The sequence below is a fragment of the Phyllobates terribilis genome, unplaced genomic scaffold (assembly GCF_046119375.1).
Source record: "Phyllobates terribilis strain yellow unplaced genomic scaffold, ASM4611937v1 Scaffold_10__3_contigs__length_209671492, whole genome shotgun sequence".
In the NCBI taxonomy this organism is placed as follows: Eukaryota; Metazoa; Chordata; class Amphibia; order Anura; family Dendrobatidae; genus Phyllobates; species Phyllobates terribilis.
The window spans coordinates 75,790,719-75,812,278 of NW_027362770.1; the positions used below are offsets into that span (position 1 = coordinate 75,790,719).

The following is a 21,560-nucleotide window of genomic DNA, read 5'->3' on the forward strand; positions in this document are numbered from 1 at the left end:
TCAGCCTCCCCAGGGCAATTGGGAAGAGCCGGGCGAAGCGCCAGAACTGTCGCATCTAATGTGATGGGCAACTCTGGGCTAGTATTTTTAGGCTGGGAAGGGCCCAATCACCAGGGACCCTCCCAGTCTGATAATATCAACTCTTAGCTTTATCTTTGCTGGTTACAAAAAGATGGGGGGGGGGGGGGACTCCACATCATTTTTATTATTTATTAAATCATAAAAAGCTGTCAAATAAGCTCCACAGGGTGCAATTTTATAATATGTTGGGGAGGTTGTAAAATTATGTCTGTCTGTATACCTATATATCTACATCTTTCTCTATAGCATTCATTGCTGTCCAAAAATGTAAAAACGTGCGTATTGTATTCTGCGTTTTTCCTGCCAAGAGAAGCAGAAATTATGTAGACATTTCTACATCCAAATACTGAAGGTGTGCACATACTTTTACTTGGCTTTTGTTTAATTAGCAAAACTCACTTGTCCGTTTCCCCTTTATTTTTCAGTTGCGCCCCCCTCAGCCTCCGGTGTACCTGTTTATGTTGGATGTGTCCCACAATGCCATAGAGACGGGGTATCTGAGCACTGTTTGTCAGACCTTACTTGACAATTTGGAATGGTGAGTACAAGCACTATAAATGTGAATGTTTGATATGTCAGTACTTAATTTTCTTCTTAGACTGTTTCTTAGGCCTCATGCAGATGTCCGCATGTCACATGCATGTAGGTATCCATTTTTTTTCACAGCTAGCATAGATGATAATGGGCACATGTTTTTCATGGACCGTGTGTCCATGCAAAACACAGACATGTCCGTTTTCTTCCCTGAGCTCAGATGACAAGGGCCAATACAAGTATATGGGTCTGTGAAAAACATGTACAGCACATGGATGGCATCAGTGTGCTGTGCTTATTTGACAGTGCAAAGTATAGGAGAAGCTTTGTCATTTTTTAATCCAACCGTGAAAAAAACTGATGGGAACAACGGACACACTGACTGATACCGGTACCATTTTTTCAAGTACTTGTTTAAACACGGACGTGTGAATTAGGCCTCAAGGAAGGTCTCCGGCATTCAGCAGAATTTATCGGCTCAGTATTTCTTGGCTTCCTAAGGTTGCAAGCCTACTCTATTCCTCCACCCCTCTCTTCAAAGGAAGTGCTGTATCAACGAAACGATGTGGAAGAAGAAAGGTGTCTAAATGTCTGCGCTCCTCCACATGAAATGATAATCCAGTGTCCGATGAATAGATTTAAGAATTTTATTTGATAAAAGCCTCATTCAAACGCGTTTCGCAGATGTCCTGTCCGCTTCCTCAGGGAGTAGCTGGTATACAGACTTCCCTGGTGCACCAGTCCAGGCTGCGCACTATGCTCCTCTACTTGCTGTGTGCATGTCTCTTGTCTGCTGGCTTCAGACAAGAGACTGGAGCTGCTGCACCAGGGAAGTCTGTATACCAGCTACTCAATGAGGAAGCGGACAGGACATGCGCAAAATGCGTTTGAATGTGGCTTTTATCAAATAAAATTCTTAAATCTATTCATCGGACACTGGATTATCATTGTATGCTGAGAAGCGTGGACATTTAGACTCCTTTCTTCTTCCACATCGTTTCGTTGATACATTTTGGAACCCTGCCAGGGTTGGTGTTATCTGCAGCTCCCCACATTAGCTGTTATGTGTTGTGCATCATCATAACACTACAAGAGGAGTGTCCTTTCCATTATTTAACTATTGTTCCACTGGGTAACGGCACTATGTGCACCTCTATTCTACTTTATTTTACAGTAAAGGACGTGCTGCTCACATGGGAAGATTGTGTGCTGATTTGACACGAAATGTGTCCTCACATCCCCGGTGCAGTCCGTGACATGAATGTGTAGGGAACTTAGTAGGTCATTGAGATATAGTGACTTCTTCCCAGAACAAAAAGACCGGAAATGCATAGTGGGTCACTGCTGTCTCACATGACCCAACAGAAAACGCAATAAAAACCCCCTAAGAACCGTATGATAGCGTAAATCCCACAAGATTGGAAGATACTGGTAGAATTATTTCATTATATGAAAAGTTTTGCTATAAGCTAAAATAAAATATTTTATTCAAAAATAAAATCCAGAGATTTGTACCTTTTACTGACCTGAGAAATGTAATAGAAGTGTCCCCCATTTCACCTTTAGATTGTATATGGGTAATACACTTTCTTTTTTTAAAAATATTTTCGCTTGCTTTTATAACTCCAACATATTCTGCAACGCTTAACATAGATTGTCATCACTTACTGTCCCCATTAAAGTTCACTATTTAAATTCCCTTTTAGTGTGCAAAGAGTCCAGGGTACCTTAAGGAGAACATACAAACTCCATACATGTTATTGGTCAGATTGAAACCCAGGATCTTAATGCTGCAAGGCAGCAGTGCTAGCTACTGAGCCACCTGGCTAGCCACTAGGCCATCCTGCCAACCACTGAGCCACCCTGCTGCCTGGAAGTATGTTTTTAGGCCAGATTCACATGACCATATGAAAAATCCTCCTTTTTTCCCCTTCTTATTGTCTGAACATGCCCTTATACTGCTTCCTCAGTTACTCATGATTGCTGCTGCCCTGTTATTGCCAGTACAGATTGTAGCCACAGCCTGGTAAGTCTGCTTGGAATTTCTGTAATGGCACTGTTCAATGTAAAAGAATCTTTCTGGACACGTAGAGCCTCATGGACATGACCAAACGCTGACTTTTTTTTTGCTTTGAATAACACTTGAAGCTTGTACGGAGCGGAAGGCAGTTGTCATGCAGCTAACTATCACTGGCTTTTACAAACTGCCTCTTCTTCCCAAACAGGCTTCCTGGCAACACCAGGACAAAGATTGGTTTCATCACATTTGACAGCACAATCCATTTCTACAGTTTACAGGAGGGATTGTCACAGCCCCAAATGTTAGTGGTGTCTGATATAGACGGTAAGTGCCCCTTTCCATTAGCCGGGATGACAAATGCCATCAGCATCGGACTCCATTCCTTCAGAATACATCTCTCCTGGTAGATGTGGCCAGGAGGGTCCGGTCACTATTGGGAAAGTAAGGAGATTCCGCCTCTAGTTAGTGACATTTGTTTTGCAATTTTTACACTAGCTTTTTGGCTTCATGCTAGGTTCTGTATAGAAGACTTTTTTTTTTTTTTTTTGTTGTTTTTAAGCTTTGTCCTTTTCATGACCAGATTACAATGAAAGGTAACCCCTCTATGTACCTCAGTTTTTCCCAAACTCCAGTCCTCACGGCCCCCAACACCCCATATTTTCAGGATTTCCTTTAGTATTGCACAGAAAACCTGATGCCTTGATACTTCCACCACCCGTGCAATACTAAGGAAATCCTGAAAATATGGGGTGTTGGGGGCCGTGAGGACTGGATTTTGGGAAACACTGATATACAGTATATTGTACAGGAGCCACCGGAGCATGCTCATATTAGAAACTCACAAGGCTTCTAAAAGAAAGTTGCAGTCTGAGTAAATCAGTTGCTGCCAATGTCCAGGTGCCCAACAGGAATTGGAGGTCTTCATTTAGGTCTAGTGGCCAGTGTGAAATCTGCAAGATTTTTATATATAACTAATGATATCGAATGTATTTTTGCAAACATGTTTGGGTTTTAAACCTAAAAACCTGATATAACAATGGGCAATTTTCTGAGGATGCATTCCCATTTAATAGTTTGCCCAATGCTTGCGTTTAGTTGAAGAGGACCCTTCACCAGTTTGAGCATGCTAAACTGGCCATATTATGGAATAGTGCATTGGTGGCTGCAAAGCTGAGTAAAAATAATAATGTCTCCTCTAAATTGAGATATTTGCTTGTAAAGTTTAGGTTATAATTTATGATAAGCCCAAAAGGGTGTTACCAGGGTGTTTTCCGAGTGGGTGTACTTCTTTCCCTGTATGACGTTGACCAATACGAAGCATGTACCAACATACAGTGGGGGGAAAAAGCACGCCCGCTTATTAGCTTGGGACAAGCTTTGTCCTTCATGACACATTTAATTACAGTCTGATCTGCTCACTGTTCTCACTGCAGAGTGGTTACCAGTTGGGGGACCAGAGGTCTGTATGATTATTAACACTTCTTCAGCTTTAATCTCAAAGCAGTCAGTGTGGGGGGGGGGATACAGCAGAGCTGAGGAGAGTGTAAACCTGTTTGTAATGAGACAAAGATTAGCTCTGCTGTACTACCCCTCCCCACACTGATTGTTTGAGATGAACACACTCTGCTCTATTCCCGGCAGTGAGGACAGCAGACTGTCGATTTATTATATATCTCATACAAGATGAAACCTGTTCTAAGCTATAGTGGGGGCTCTTTTTTTTTTTTTTTTTTTTTTTAAATTTATTTAGTCCCTGTATGTTGCTGATTTTGACGGAACAACCTCATGCATAGCAAGAAGTACACCACCGCAGAGATAAATCTCTGGTAACACCCGGTTGAACTATAACACAAATTATCACCTAAACGTTACAACCTAAAATCTCCACAACAGAGAAGAGAAATGTATAAAATAAAAACTACTTTTTACACAGCCCTGCAGCCACTATTCCATGATGTGGCCAGTGTGACATGCTCAAACTACTGAAAGGTCTTCTAGAGGATGGTGTAAACTTTAGAATTGGTCTCTGGTGCAGCATTGCCATTATTTTTCAAAACCTTTACAAGCTTCAGGCCTTAATGCTTTTTAGATGGGGCATATGCAATGCTGAATCTTTGTGAAAGTGTAAGCAAAATCCAGGATTTAGTATTCCATGAGAAGGTTTGTAGAGGAAAATAATTAGATACCCCTGCCCCTTCACACTACATCGTCTGCATAGAAGCTGAAACTATTTGCAACATTCCCACCAGCAGTGTTTCTTTTTCTTCTCTATGCTTTTACACAAATTTTGTTTTATACATTTTTTTTTTTTTGGTCAATAAACTGTAACTCACATTATCTGTGTCCATTTGCAGATGTGTTTATCCCAATGCCCGAGAACCTGTTGGTTAATTTAAATGAATGCAAAGAGGTATGGAATATCATGCAAATATTCACAAATATTACAAAATGACTGCAGGTTATGTGAGAAAAGATTCACTTCACATTTTGTTGCAGTGGGATTGATTGAATTTGTGTATCCAATGAGGCCAATAAAATATGCAAAGGGCTTACCATAAATCGGCCGGGGAGTAGGTTACCCCATTCTATTCTTTTTATCTTTAAGTTTTACACTTTATTTTTAGACCCCACAGGGGACTTTAACCTGTGATCGTTTCCCGTATAGAGGCCAAATCACAGTCTCAGATGAAGTCCAGCTTTTAGTTGCAGTTTCTGCAGTAATAAGCAAATCTCAGTTGTGTGCTCAGCTTCTGAGCCCGCTCCACCCACCACAACCACACCATGATGTGGTCTGGCATGGACGGATAGAGGAAATGTCATTTAAAAAAAATCAACAATTGAAAAAGTATTTTTTTAATTGAAAAATGTAGTGGGTTCATGTTTTTACATTTTTGAAAAAAACAAAGCGTTTTTAATGGTATAAAATTATGAAATAATATACAGTACAGACCAAAGGTTTGGACACACCTTCTCATTTAAAGATTTTTCTGTATTTTCATGACTATGAAAATTGTACATTCACACTGAAGGCATCAAAACTATGAATTAACACATGTGGAATTATATACTTAACAAAAAAGTGTGAAACAACTGAAAATATGTCTTATACTCTAGGTTCTTCAAAGTAGCCACCTTTTGCTTTGATGACTGCTTTGCACACTCTTGGTATTCTCTTGATGAGCTTCAAGAGGTAGTCACCGTCAATGGTTTTCACTTCACAGGTGTGCCCTGTCAGGTTTAATAAGTGGGTTTTCTTGCCTTATAAATGGGGTTGGGACCATCAGTTGTGTTCTGCAGAAGTCTGGTGGATACATAGCTGATAGTCCTACTGAATAGACTGTTAGAATTTGTATTATGGCAAGAAAAAAGCAGCTAAGGAAAGAAAAACGAGTGGCCATCATTACTTTAAGAAATGAAGGTCAGTCAGTCCAAAAAATTAGGAAAACTTTGAAAGTGTCCCCAAGTGCAGTTGCAAAAATCATCAAGCGCTACAAAGAAACTGGCTCACATGAGGACCGCCCCAGGAAAGGAAGACCAAGAGTCACCTCTGCTTCTGAGGATAAGTTTATCCGAGTCACCAGCCTCAGAAATCGCAGGTTAACAGCAGCTCAGATTAGAGACCAGGTCAATGCCACACAGAGTTCTAGCAGCAGACACATCTCTACAACAACTGTTAAGAGGAGACTTTGTGCTGCAGGCCTTCATGGTAAAATAGCTGCTAGTAAACCACTGCTAAGGACAGGCAACAAGCAGAAGAGACTTGTTTGGGCTAAAGAACACAAGGAATGGACATTAGACCAGTGGAAATCTGTGCTTTGGTCTGATGAGTCCAAATTTGAGATCTTTGGTTCCAACCACCGTGTCTTTGTGCGACGCAGAAAAGGTGAACGGATGGACTGTAAATGCCTGGTTCCCACCATGAAGCATGGAGGAGGGGGTATTATGGTGTGGGGGTGCTTTGCTGGTGACACTGTTGGGGATTTATTCAAAATTGAAGGCATACTGAACCAGCATGGCTACCACAGTATCTAGCAGGGGCATGCTATTCCATCCGTTTTGCGTTTAGTTGGACCATCATTTATTTTTCAATAGGACAATGACCCAAACACACCTCCAGGCTGTGTAAGGGCTATTTGACCAAAAGGGAGAGTGATGGGGTGCTACGCCAGATGACCTGGCCTCCACAGTCACCAGACCTGAACCCAATCGAGATGGTTTGGGGTGAGCTGGACCACAGAGTGAAGGCAAAAGGGCCAACAAGTGCTAAGCATCTCTGGGAACTCCTTCAAGATTGGTGGAAGACCATTTCTGGTGACTACCTCTTGAAGCTCATCAAGAGAATGCCAAGAGTGTGCAAAGCAGTCATCAAAGCAAAAGGTGGCTACTTTGAAGAACCTAGAATATAAGACATATTTTCAGTTGTTTCACACTTTTTTGTTAAGTATATAATTCCACATGTGTTTATTCATAGTTTTGATGCCTTCAGTGTGACTGTACAATTTTCATAGTCATGAAAATACAGAAAAATCTTTAAATGAGAAGGTGTGTCCAAACTTTTGGTCTGTACTGTGTATATTTTCTTATTTTCCAATTTAAACACTGAAGCGAGCAGCTGCTGAAATTTGCCATGAGAACCTAGTGTAATGCTAGATCGGAATATTGCTGCAGTAAATGTTGGGGAGATCTGCTCGCTTGTGTGGGATATCACTCCTCTCCTCTCCTCCTGGGCTTTTGATGGAGGATGAAGGTTAGGATCACAGTGCGGAGACATTTTGTTGGTGACTGTAAAGTGGTATTGACTTGTAGACCGTATCACCGGGGACGGCTGGCAGCGCCAACTGTTAGCTCTGTGCTGCATACTGTATCACACATGATAGGATTAGATACACAGGTCAACAAGCTGTAGCACACATTATAGGATTAGATCCACATCTCGGTGGGTTCTATTACACTTTACTGCATTGCAGATGCTGCTGTAAAACTTAATTAAATGTCTGTAATGCAGGAATCTGAATGAGGCTTTACACTGACATAGCAGAGCTGAGTGCATGTTCAGAGCACAGCAGCGTGGTGATTACTTTGCTGTGCACAGAACACTGATGACAGCCGCGGTGAGCACAAGTCGGCAGCCTGACATTGTACTGCTAATGCCAAGTTATCAATGCTGCACCACTGCTGTTAACGCTCCAATCAGAGCGACTGTGGTGACTTGTTCCAGTAGTGATAACCGCTAGATTCCCTGGTGCTCTTCTCACCGCCGCTGCCTTGGACGTGCCCAATCCAGATCTGTGGGAGATGCGCTCGGACCCTGGGGCTGCCGTATTTGCAGCTTCAGTGCTGTGCTCACATGCACACAATGGCAGATACAAATGGCAGCCCCCAGCGGCTGCAGACAAAGCTAATAAATGGTAAAACAATACATTTTTGTTTTAAAAATAAATGATTACATCATCAATAATTAATACAAATATAACAACTGCAACACATTTCCGTTACATAGACCAGGTAGAATAGCAAAGTATGAGCTGGATGGACATATGCTAAAATGATTTAGAAACAGGTTGGGGAGAATTGATAAATTAAATATTGCTTATTGTTGAATCCCTCCCTGCTTTGCTGCCCCCCATGAGTCAGTGTATGAATTGTCCTGTACAATTGACCTCACTAGACACCGCGGGGGCTAATGATTGTTTACACACGACCGCTGCTACCAATCACTGGCTTCAGTTGTGCGACATCTCTTTTGCATGGTAAGCAAATACTAGAGGAGAGCAGCATAGCTGTGGGGGGGTTTAATAGGTAAGTAATGCTTGTCACTATTTCATGGGATCACAACCTTCCCTTTTCCCTGTTACCCCATTTTATGTAGATTTCAGACATCTGCCAGAATAGAGTTAATGTTTCATGTTTCTATATCAAGTTGGTCCAGGACTTATTAAAGAACCTTCCAGAAATGTTCACAAAGTCATCAGAGACTCAGAGTGCTCTCGGGCCAGCACTGCAGGCTGCCTACAAGCTGATATCGCCCACTGGGGGACGCATATCTGTTTTCCAAACACAATTGCCAACATTGGGTGCAGGAGCCTTGAAACCCCGAGAGGAGCCGAACCAAAAGTCATCTGCGAAGGTGAGCCTCTATTTAAAGGAAGCGCTTGTTTTGGCCATATATTTGCCTAGTCTTTCCTACAAAGAATTGTTTTCTCATTTTTGAATACACTATGTGGTGAATTAAATAGTATGATTAAAACAAAATAAATGATATATATATATATATATATATATATATATATATATATATATATATATATATATATATATATATATATATATATATATATATATATATATATATATATATATATATATATATATATATATATATATATATTAAAAAAGGCATGTCAGCAATAAAAGTAAAAATTATTGCTCTTGGGTGGCTGAAGAAAAAAACAAAGAAAAAATAATTGCATTGTCCTGAACTGGTTAATGTTTTAAATGCTGGCCACTTAGAGAGCTATTGTAGAGATCACTGCTGTCCTACCTGGTTACTGCAGCCATTTTAGTCCTTCAACCTACTTAAAGGGGTGGTCTTAAATACTAATTAATTTTTTATTCTAAATGCTTATCTATTTAAAGCCATAATCTAATCTATATGCTAATATACTTTAATTATACATTTCCTCTCCTTTTCTAATTATACTAACTGCTTTTCTTTTTTACAACTTCCTTTTTGATGACGCTTCATTTGAGAATTCCCAATGCATGTTGGGATACTCCAACAAAGCGTCATCAGGGGCAGAGGCTGTGGTCATTATCGCAGCCCCTGCCCCCTCCCTGAAATGAAGCATTATCAGTGACCTTTTGTTTCAGGGGCTGTCAATGTGCAATGTGCACAATGACGGTGCGCTCTGTTTATGGCTCAGATCAGTAGTAACAAGCCAGCACTAGAGCGCACTGCAGGTGCACATTGTAAGTGCGCTGGTCTCTGTAAGCTTGCAGAGACCAGCACCACCCCCGCAAGCGACTCCTCTTCCCATCTGATGATGCATTATTTGAGTATCTCAGCATGCACTGGGTGTTCTCAAATAAATAATAATCAAAATGGAAGTTGTAATAAAGAAAATAAAAGCTGTTAGTATAGATAATTTTTAATTCAAGTATATTAGAAATTAATTTATGGCATTAAATAGACATTTAGGATGAAAATTAGTTTGTATTTTAGGCATAATAAGTACATAAGATATGTATTATTTTTCCTCCCGATGTTTCCAGCTCTGCATCCCTGATTCTCCTCGCCGGCTTACTGCTTGGGTTTCCTGTACCTGAATGTGGCACTGGCCTCAGAGGTATACAGCAAAAGACTGAGGCGAGTGATTGGCTGCCGATGTTACAGCCAATGTAGACTGTATACCAAGGGGAAGGAATAGGGGATGCACTGCTGAAATCAAGGTGGGGTGGGAAAAGTTGTTTACCAGCTGCCCATGGTCAGCTTTTTTAACTCTACCACTTTAATAAACTATTACTTTGTGTCTTTAGTGTACTCAAACGGAATCAATACATTTTTTTTTTTTTTTTTTTTTATACAGGATATTCACAATTTGACACCAGCAACTGACTTTTACAAGAAGCTTGCATTGGATTGTTCAGGACAACAAGTGGCAGTTGATCTGTTTCTCCTAAGCGGCAGATACTCTGATTTGGCTTCTTTGGGTACGGTGGTGGCAGAATTTATTTTTTCAATTTATTCACTATTCTGCACACGAGACTGTTGCAGTGTTTTGTGCTAAGATATCTGCTTACATTTCATGATTTGTTTCAGGTTGCATTTCCAGATATTCAGCTGGGAGTGTGTATTATTATCGTGCTTACCATCACCAGCATAATCCTGTGCAAGTGGAGAAACTGCAGAAAGAGCTAAAGCGATACCTTACCCGGAAGATTGGGTTTGAGGCTGTAATGCGGATAAGGTGCACTAAAGGTTTGTATGAAGTCTGACTGATCACTTAAGCAGCCGGAGTGGAGAATTTTTATTTTCTATAGTCTGTGGCCAATATAGACCATATTTTTAAACGATCTAGGCAGTTCCTGGGATCAGGAAAAAAAACTACTTAATCCTTAACACTTGCAGCTCTAGCCACCCCTCTGCTTGCCACCAACTGGTCCTCTTCTTTCTGCTGCCATATCTTCAGCTTCTTCACCATAGGCCAGGATTTACCGCTGCATCCAGACTGGCGTTTACTGCGTGTTATAAGATTCCAAAGATGGCTCAACCTTTTAATACTCAGTGAAGTCAGCCAGGAGACCTGGTCTGTAGTGAAGAGGTCATAGATACGACAGCAGAAAGATGAGGACCAGCCCGGGGTCGCCCCTGCTCGGGTAGGGGAGGGTTCTGCCCAGGGTCGCACCTGCTGGAGGGTGCCATACTACAGAAGTATGTGACCTAACTTTTCACTGGATGTTTTTTTTAACGGCTTGTAAATGAAATTGCATATATTTTTTATGATTTATTCAGTGAATTTGACACATAATGATGGGCCAACCACTCATGTACTCTCGTTCAATAGTGTCTTACTCTTCTACTGTCTGTAGACATCAAGTAGCATATTGGCTTCAATGCATTTTAAATTGGAAGTGGTTTCCTTTAAACTATTAATATGTATATGCAACTTTACTTGGCTATTATTAGTATGTAGGAAAAACATGCAAGATTGCACCTTCTTATTTGCACCCTTCTCTAGGCCTTTCTATCCATACCTTTCATGGGAACTTCTTTGTTCGGTCTACGGATCTACTGTCCCTTCCCAATGTTAATCCTGATGCTGGGTATGCAGTACAGATGTCTGTGGAGGAGAATCTGACCGATACACCTGTCGTCTCCTTTCAGTCTGCTCTGTTATACACTTCCAGTAAAGGTGAGTTCTGTACATGTAATCGAGTAATAACTGCGTCTTTTGCCACAGAAGTATAGATACATTTTATTGCATGTTCTTGTATAGACGTCACTAGGAGAGATGTATATGTATTATACATTTGATCATGTGAAAATTACCTATTGACTTAATCAATGTTTTCATGTTAAAATATATTTATCTGTGATTTTTCCATCTTTTTCATTTTTCCTTTTTTCCTCCTCTTCTTCCAAGAGCCTTAACTTTTTTTATTTTATTTCTTCGTCAATCTAGCCGTATGAAGGCTTGTTTTTTGCAAGACGAGTTGTACTTTTGAAAGACACCATTCATTTTATGCCCTGGAAAGCGGGAAAAAAAATCTAAGTGCGTGTAAATTGCAAAAAAAGTTCAAATTCACAATTTTATATATATATATATATATATATATATATATATATATATATATATATATATATATATATATATATATATATATATATATATATATATATATATATAATATAGATGTGTGTGTACCATGTTCACTATATGTTAAAACTAACCTGGCAATGATTCCCCATGTCAGTGTGAGTACGTAGATGTCAAACATAATTTCAGAACTGTAGAAAAAAAGACCGCACAGTCAAAAATCATACATTTATCTAATGCTGCTAGGCAACAATTTACAAAACTGAACATGAGGTTCTTAGTTTAATATTCTGATCAGACTTTATGAAGCCCACTGCCACGTCACGGTGAACCTCTGTGGGTCCCAAACCTAAGAGGTGCGGCGCTGTGAGCAAACCACTGTCACAGCGACAATGCACCAGCAGGGTGGGCAACCTGGCGCCTCGCAGCACCTATGCTGCGAGGCTGAGTCCCCATTACAAGTACATCAAAGGTTGTCAAGGGGTTAATACACATTTAGCAGTTGTTGTTTTTTTTTTTTTTTTCCCCCACATCACAATCTGTATTAAAAAATTGGTGATCTAGCAATTTTTTTACATTTACCACTAAGGCTATTTTAGACATCCTTTTCTTTAAAGAATACTATTCAGAAATCTCATAATCATCAGAGTCAGGGTTACAATGACAGGTAACACCTATACAAAGCTTATAACACAGGATCCACAAGTCACAATACAGTGTTGCAAGTCACCCACCCTTCATAATGACCTTCACACATTTATCAGTAGATGTTTCAATACAAAAACTAGGGTCAGTCGGTTTATTGCTGGTAATGTACATGTGGATTTCCTGAAAGACTAGCCCCAGTGGCCAGTGTGCTAACTGCATTATTTAAAAAATTATATATTATACATTTAGTAATTTATTTTAAAAATTATATGTATTTTTTTTATGTGCGTCATAGAAAATTTAAAAAAAAATATCTCTCTGAAGTCCCTCCCACTCTCCCACTCCCCCCCTCCAATATCAACCATTTGTCAAAGGAGCAAGAGCTCACAATCTAGACGACTGGCTCCATGCAAATAGCAGTGCACACAAGAGGTGGCAAACTCAATTATCCAGGCTAATTACCATACAAATGTAACCCCTTGTAAAAAAGACCTGTGATGAGTAGACACCAGGCTAAATAGGAAACCACTGGTTAAGCCTCAAAAGAAACCCACCTCACCCCGCACATTAGCCAGGACATCCCCATTTGCATGTGTGTTCAATCTGCTGTCTTGCAGGCACCGCCATGAAATATGGAGCATCGGAAGTTCTATAATTCCGATCGCGATGGGACACACATTTTTAGCGGCACGGTTAGCTAGAGAACAATACACATATTTTTCCGTATCTGTACGCCCTGCCGGTGAGCTATAACGCAAAAGTACAAAAATAACGGACAGCAGCCAGGTCATGTCTAGTCTCTAAAGAAAGGTAAATTCGCAATAAAAAATATGGCGTCACTTGCTAACTTCTGCGATCAAACAGCGAGAAGTTCTCAAAAGTTAGAGATTTAATAAAACCATGAAGGGCGGAGATCAGCCCACGTAAGGTCATCACGGGGGAGTGTGTGGGCAGGGCGCCCTTCGGCATAAAAGATTCATCTGAAGATGGGTCTATACTCGTGGTGGGGAGATACATATTTGTGTAGGCAGGGGTCCCGTTCGATAACGGTCCATTGGAGCGTTTCCCTCCAGCTAAACTGAGTCGTCTCTGCGATCGGTCTAGTAAGTTCTTCTATTAATCCCTTTTTATTTTGTTTAACTGTATATGCTGTATTGTTTTGTCCCCCTTGTAAAATCTTTTGTATATATTTTTCAGAAACACTGCCTCCCTTTGGATTAAATATAAAATGTAATAGTTCTGTTTCTTCTGTCCTGTAATAGTTACTCCCCCGAAGCCATACGCTACCTATAAGGCGTCCAATCGGCCAGAACTGATTGGTGGTGGCAGCGAATAATCTTAATTGGGTTATCGTAGCGCTGGCAGTGACTGTGCGAAGGCGTATACACATATTCCATGCTTTGGAATTCGGAGGTGTGTACGCCATACACTCACTGCTCTCTTGCCGATAACTATGTAGTGAGTAATCGGGATCGTACGTGTGCCGAATCCCATATATGGGATTCGGCACATGTACGACTACTAAATATTTATTAAAATCTGAATTAAGGTCGGTTTCTGATGACATGGCCTAATTATTGCTATCGGTGTTATTTACTTGCTTTACAACAGCGCTTTTTATTAATTCTCTCTTCTGGGGCCTCACCCGCCACAACATGGCAATGCCTGGGCCTCATAATTGGCCATCGTTCTTTCTAGAATATTAACAAATTTCCTCAATTTATTTTTCCAAATATTCGGTATCCTATTTTTGGCCTTTAAATGAAATTCACAATATTTGTGTACTATGTAACCAAGACCGTTGATCCAGCACTTCCAATAAATTCATCCATAAACTGTATATAGTTCCATAAAGGATCTAAATAACTATATGGAAAAGTATATCTGAGGAAATGGTCCCAAGAGAGATGCATTCAAGGTGTTGGTTGACGCGTTTCAAAGTGATAATTCTTATTTATAACCTACTAAGGGAATGAAACTCAGACCAAATAAAAACTCTCTCAGATAGCCACACCTATACACACATGGAGCAATCTGAGAGTGTTTTTAATCTGTCTGAATTTCATTCCCATAGTAGGTTATAAATAAGAAGTATCACTCTGAAACGCGTCAACCAACAACCTTGAATGCATCTCTCTTGGGACCCTTTCCTCAGATGATGTACTTTTCCATATATTTGTGGATGAATTTTTCTAAATAAAAATATTTTATTGGAAGTGCTGGATCAATTGCCTTTTGTTATATGGACTGTTTCCTTTGGTATTTGGATCCGATAGGTGAGCTGATCTTCTACATTTTTTCTTTAATATTTGTTTCCTACCCAACAGGTGAGAGAAGGATTCGTGTGCACACAATGTGCCTCCCTGTAGTGTCAGCGCTATCGGATGTCTATGCGGGGGCAGATGTGCAGGCAGTGATTGGACTGCTGGCAAATATGGGTAGGTATATGAAGTCGATCAATTTAATATTTTAAGAGCCAAGAACCAGTGTTTTAAGATCTTGTATGGTAGATGGCATAGAAAAAAACATGGGGTGTGCAGAAGTTTTTTACTCGTTTGTTTCATTTTTCTTCTTAAACCACCATTAGCTTCCTATTATGAAAGGGTGAGGTTTTTTTGTTTTCCCCTCTTATTCGAGGAGCCATAACTTTAGTATTTTTTCCATCAACATTAGCCGTATTAGGGCTTGTTTTTTGCCTGTCGAGTTGTAGCTTTGGATGACCATTCATTTCACAATATACTATGTTGCAATTAAGGGGAGAAAATGAGGTGGAATGCTGAAATAGAAATGATAGTAAAACCTTTTTGTCTTTCCATTTCCTGAGACCCGTTTCATATATACTCAGGGGAGCTGTGTGAGGACTTGTTTTTTTTGGATGGTGAACTGTAGTTTTTATTTGTACAATTTTGGGGTACTTTCTATGTTTTGATTACTTTTTTATTTTCATTTTCTGAGGGGAATGTGAAATGACAGCAAAACTGCAATTCAGGCTTTTCATCGTAGGGGTTAATTAATGTAACATTTTCATAGATCAAACTTATCGACACTTAAACACACATCTATTTCTATACATTTGGACTGGAACTGTTTTTTCCGTCTCTGTATTTTATTCAGTATTGGGGTATGTGCACACCTTAACTATTTGCTGTGTTTTTTTGATGCATTTTTTCCACTCTGTTTTGTCACAAAAAAATGAAGGATTTTCAAAGTGGATGAGATTCCTTGAAGTCTCATGCACACGTTGCTTATTTTTTCCTTGCAGATTTGAAGCTGTTTCGGATCTGCAGCATGCCAATTCTTTCAGGGTTTTTTGCAGCGTTTTTTCCCTTTCTAATGAATGGGGTAAAACCGGCAGGAATAATGCAGCATAAAATTAGCACTTTCTCGATGCAGACACTTCAGTATTTGCAGCAGAAATGTCTACAGCAAATTACTTTACGTGTGCACATACTCTATGTAGTAAATATGACAATCTATGGATCTAAGCGGTATATAAATTGGTAAGTAGCTCGGATCATACTTTGTGCCAAGCACTGTAAGAGGAAGGTGCTAACTGTGTCACTCAGTCGGCACCCGCTATGTATGGAGTGGGCTCAGCTCCTGAGCGCGCTCCATACATCCGCACCAGATTTAGAACATGTAAATCCCACGTTGGGAACAGGATAAGAGATTCGTATATAGAATAGAATTGTATAAATGTAGTCATGAAAACTGATTGTTCTATTCTTGTAGCTGTTGACCGATCCATTTCATCAAGTCTGAGTGATGCTCGGGATGCCCTAGTGAATGCCGCAATCGATTCCCTGTCTGCTTACCGTTCTTCAGTGCTAACTGTACAGCAGCCTGGTCTTCTAGCACCAAACTCCTTGCGTCTCTTCCCTATGTTTGTACTGGCTCTTTTGAAGCAGGTCAGTTCTTGTGTGCGTCTCCATACTTGTCTTGAATGTAACAATTAAAGTATAGCTTGAAGATAAATATTGTAACCTATGCATTTACTACAGCCTGGACATAAATATTGCAAAAAACGTTAAAAAGAAAAAAAAAAAATTGAGGCCGGTACACATCACGTTTTAGCCACATGTCCGTGTCTCCATATGAAGCCCTGAAAAACGGGATTCAGGTGTATCTGCCGACAAGGCCATTGACTTGAATGAAAAATACCGACTCACTTTGTGCTCTCTGATCTCCTTTTCGGCAATATTTGCCTGTTTTGGATGGGCACAAGAAACGTTATCAGCTGTACATTTATGCCCTCTGGATTCAGAAATAGCACAAAGTGACTCCCGTCTGCTTCATTAAAGCCAATGACCCTTTTGGGCGGATACGCCTGAATCCCATTTTTCAGGACTTCAGACGAAGGCTCTGATGGAGCCACTGATGTGGCTGACACATGGTGTGAACCAGGCCTTACTGTGCCTTTTCTGTGATTTTTGATGGACAATTTTTGTATCATGGAGCCATATTTATTACATATTAGAAAATGGGTGCCAAATTGTTACATTGTAGAACTAAATTTCTCCTGGTTATAATGTGAAATTTAGAAGCCTGTTCTTTTCCTTGCAGAAAGCTTTCCAAACGGGGACAAATGCAAGTTTGGATGAGAGAATCTACTCCATGTGTCAGATTAAGAATCAGCCGCTGGTGTACCTGATGCTTATGACACATCCTAATCTATACCGAGTAGACAATCTGGCAGATGAGGTTTGTCTTATAGTGGAAACAGAATTTCTTCAGAACTTGTTACATAATAAAGCAGCCTTTTTGGCCAGGGGCCAGAGGTTTGATTTTTTTTCATCGCTATTAAATTGTGTATTAATAAAGTGTCTGTTTGTGTCTTCTTCACTGTTCTTCTCCCGCAGGGAGCCCTTAACATCAATGACAAAACAATACCTCAGCCGCCTGTTCTTCAGCTGTCTGTAGAAAAGCTGAGCAGAGACGGAGCCTACCTAATGGATGCTGGCACGGTAGGTTTCATGAGGAGAGAACCAAAAATCTTTCCATACAGCTGGTACACCTGCAGTGATCGCTAAAACAGTCAGTCACGATTCACGCTTTTTTCTGCAATCAAACACACTTTGCTTTGTGGAGACACAAACCGCATTATTTGCTCATTCGGGGCATGTGCGGCTCTGACAGCCAATGGGCTTTTGAAATGTATAGGATACCTCTTCTATTCCTTGGGCTCCCTGCACAGCCCCCTTTCCTTGGAATGTTGGAAACTTTAAAGTGTCGCGGAGCTTCCTGTGAATTTGCGGTGTCGTGTCTGTGTCTGCCTCTGTATCGTTCTAGCTCCCACTCTCCTCTCCATAGACTTTTATAAGCAGCAACTGTTCCCTGATCCATCAGTGACTGATCAGTCCTGGAGGCGGGGAGTGGAGGAAGAGTTTACATGTTTAAAAACACGTCTTACGTTCCAGTGTGATTTAGACAGATTGAGCCTTTTCATTATTTCTCTGCCATTTGGAAATGTAGTGGCAGTATGGCTGTACCAGAATACAGCGTAATATGCATTATTGTTTTACTTTGTCCATCAAGTTTAATAAATCATTATCTTCATCTAAATGTGATTGATTCTTTATATATTCAGATTATGCTGCTGTGGGTGGGCCGAAGTTGTGGACCGAACTTCTTCACCCAAGTCCTTGGAGTTGCTAACTACTCAGCATTATCTCAAGACATGGCAAGTTTCCAATGCTGGAAGTTTTCAATGGTTTACTTTTATAACCAGTAATTTCTAGTGCTGTATTTGAAAAAGGTTCTGGAAAATAAAGTTACTGTTGTGTATATTGTGCAATGTTTTGGGTTGGGGTGTGTTTTTTTTTTTTTTTTTGTTTTGTTTTGTTTTGTTTTGTTTTGTTTTTACACCGCTTTTACTTACCAGCTTGACATGGGCAACCAATATCGGAAAAGCATGCAAAACTCATTCATAAGAATGAAAAACAGTCATGAATAATCCATGTTTTGTGTAAATGAATGCTGGGCATTATCACAGCAGTGCCTAGTGCAGCTAACATTACATTAATTTGGCTGCTCCAGGACTGACCAATTTTACAGATGTGGTGATATCATTTCTGTTATTTAATTCAATTTTTTTTATTTTTAATAAGGTATATGGGGGCTGATTTTGAAGGGAAAAACTATAGTGTGTGTGTAGTTTTTCTTTAATTTTTTTTTATATACATAAAATTAAACTTCCTTTACTTTATTATAAATCCCTTCTTAGACTTGACCCTGCAATCTTCTGATCACTTATACTTTAGTGTAGCAGTATATAGTATAAATTGCAGTCTCCTTTTTGAAACTCAGTCTATAGCTGGGCTTCAGAGGAGTACCCAAGATAGCAGTGATGGGGACCTTTAGCAAGCTCCCGGTTGTCATGGTAACCAATCAGCGTCACAGGGGCCAATGGGAGACTATGCACATACACACCACCAATGATGTCAGTGCAGGATGAAAGGGTTAATTTCAGTAACCATATAAATTCTGCAGCTGGGGTACGCACATTAATTGTAATGCCGATTTTCTATTGTGAACCAGACTCATCTTCCTGATCTGGACACCGCGGAGTCTAACAGACTGATGGCTTTTATCACTTGGCTGCGGGAGCAACGACCTTTCTTCCCGACATTACATGTAATCCGGTAAGCAGAAAGTACATTATTGTGGCATTTTCTCTCTTTGAACTTGTTACTTTTTATCCTTTTTTTTTTCCTTCTCCATTTACATGATAGAATCCTGTCCTATTTTATCAATAAAAAAGCAAATGGCTCCCACGGGTAGTCATACAGTTGGAAGAAGGAATTACCTGGATTTCTAATAAATGTTATCTGGTTGTTATCTGAGCCACATGTATTGATCTGCCCAATGGAGGAGATTTTTCCAGCTAAATGTGTCAGAATTCTGGTGTAATTGCATCAAAAAACCTCCCATTACTTGCTTTTATTTAGCGTTTTTATACCCTTTCTGCTCCTTGTTTGCCAAATGGGCCAGGCTTAACCGTGGATCTCTAAGCTACTGCAATCCCCTGCACATGGGATGAGCAACATGGCTAATCAGAAGAACTATACTACATTTCTGATTAGAGATATTTGATAATATTACAGCTACTACATATTGGGATAGGATCTTGGAGATGGGAGTACCCCAGTAAGCTAAATAGATGTTGAGTCTTGCAACAAGACAGTTAAAGCACAAGAGTCAAGTAAGCAGTAGTTGAAAACGAAAGGCCCCCTTTATGGGGGCGTTGGCTGACTGGTGATCGAGAGAGATGTAAATCGTGCAGGTCTGATTTCAGACTGCTGAGCACATTGTCCTCCTGGAGATAAGCTGCTAGCCTTCTCAATGACTGCACAGGAGCGCTCGGTCCGGAAAGTCAGCTGAGATGGCGAACAGCCGACAGACATCTGTATATGGCTAGCTTTAGAAGACTTGTATATTGAAATGGCCAAGCTTGAGCCACAGTCTTTACCCTATAGCCACAGTCTTTACTTTTAGTGAGGGCTCCGGCACTGAGCCCGCACCTTTCCGGGCACATGACAGCTGATCTGTACAGCTGTCATGTGCCCCTAACAGGCGCAGGTGGAATCGCGAGCCACCCGCACCTGTTAGGGCGGCATTTAAATGACATTTTAAATGACAGCGGCATTTAACTTGCGCAAACTGGATTTGCGTCATTGGCCCTGCCCATCGGCGACCCCGTCACATGATCGCGGGTCGCAGATGGGTTTGCATGACAACCCGGGGTCTTCAGGAGACCCCTGCGGTTGTCATGGCCAGATTACTAAGAGCATTTCTGCTACACACAGGCGATCAGATAATTGCAGCTTCTAGTCTCCCATGGAAGCATGCAAAAAGTTTTTAAAAATAAAAAAATATAAACGTTTAAATCGCCCCCCATTCAAAATTAAAGCAAAAAATCACACATACACATTTGGTATTGCTGCTTTCAGAATCGCCCGATCTATCAATATTAAAAAAGAATTAATCCTATCGGTAAACGTCGTAACGAGATAAAAAATTCTAAACACCAGAATGAAGTTTTTTTAGGTCGCCACTAAATTCCAATAAAATGCAGTAACGGCGATCAAAACATTGACTCTACCCCCAAAATGTTATCAATTAAAAGGTCAGTTCGGCGCGCAAAAAATAAACCCTCATTCAGTCCCAGATCCCAAAAAATGGAGACACTACAGGTCTCGGAAAATGGCGCCATTTTTTTATTTTTTTAACATTGACTTTTTTTTTCACTACTTAAATAAAAAATAACCTATATATGTTTGGTATCTACGAACTCTTAATGACCTGGAGAATAATAATGGCCGGTCAGTTTTAGCATTTAGTGAACGTGGTAAAAAATACACAACCAAAAAACAACTGTGGAATTCTTTTTTTTGCAATTTCACCGCACTTGGAATTTGTTTTCATTTTTTCCAGTACACAATGTGGTAAAACCAGTGATGTCGTTCAAAAGTGCAAAAATAAGCCCTCACATGGCCAGGTTGACCAAAAAATTAAAAAGTTATGGCTCTGGGAACAAGGAGAGCAAAAAACGAAAAATGAAAATGGCCCGAGGGTAAAGGAGTTAACATACATTATTTATTATAGAAAAAATCTTTACATATATACAAAAAAAACTGTTACAACCGAGGTAGATGGGAAAAGGATAAAAGGTCACCCTAGGAACAAGAGAAATGTGTATATGGTATTAATGGTAATGATGCACAACCCCCAGCTCTCTGCCCCTCCTCCCTGCCTGCTCTCTGCCCCTCCTCCCTGCCTGCTCTCTGCCCCTCCTCCCTGCCTGCTCTCTGCCCCTCCTCCCTGCCTGCTCTCTGCCCCTCCTCCCTGCCTGCTCTCTGCCCCTCCTCCCTGCCTGCTCTCTGCCCCTCCTCCCTGCCTGCTCTCTGCCCCTCCTCCCTGCCTGCTCTCTGCCCCTCCTCCCTGCCTGCTCTCTGCCCCTC

The 21,560-nt window shown here is 40.5% G+C and overlaps 2 protein-coding genes across 2 annotated transcripts in view; one reads left to right on the forward strand and one right to left on the reverse strand.

Moving 5' to 3' along the window:
• The window catches only part of SEC24A (SEC24 homolog A, COPII coat complex component), a 58,535-nt gene that overhangs the window by 35,240 nt on the left and 1,735 nt on the right, over window positions 1-21,560 (forward strand). The window contains exons 10-22 of the mRNA XM_073649604.1: window positions 507-619; window positions 2,841-2,959; window positions 4,990-5,045; window positions 8,556-8,762; window positions 10,222-10,345; window positions 10,455-10,613; window positions 11,374-11,547; window positions 14,928-15,038; window positions 16,333-16,508; window positions 17,164-17,301; window positions 17,460-17,564; window positions 18,188-18,280; window positions 19,138-19,241. Coding sequence (XP_073505705.1) covers window positions 507-619; window positions 2,841-2,959; window positions 4,990-5,045; window positions 8,556-8,762; window positions 10,222-10,345; window positions 10,455-10,613; window positions 11,374-11,547; window positions 14,928-15,038; window positions 16,333-16,508; window positions 17,164-17,301; window positions 17,460-17,564; window positions 18,188-18,280; window positions 19,138-19,241 — 1,679 coding nt within the window. The remainder of the gene's footprint in view (window positions 1-506; window positions 620-2,840; window positions 2,960-4,989; window positions 5,046-8,555; window positions 8,763-10,221; window positions 10,346-10,454; window positions 10,614-11,373; window positions 11,548-14,927; window positions 15,039-16,332; window positions 16,509-17,163; window positions 17,302-17,459; window positions 17,565-18,187; window positions 18,281-19,137; window positions 19,242-21,560) is intronic.
• LOC141164413 (A-type potassium channel modulatory protein KCNIP1) overlaps window positions 12,123-21,560 on the reverse strand; it is an 858,918-nt gene continuing 849,480 nt past the window's right edge. The window contains exon 9 of the mRNA XM_073649607.1: window positions 12,123-12,143. Within this exon, the coding sequence (XP_073505708.1) occupies window positions 12,138-12,143 (6 nt within the window). The 3' untranslated portion in view covers window positions 12,123-12,137. The remainder of the gene's footprint in view (window positions 12,144-21,560) is intronic.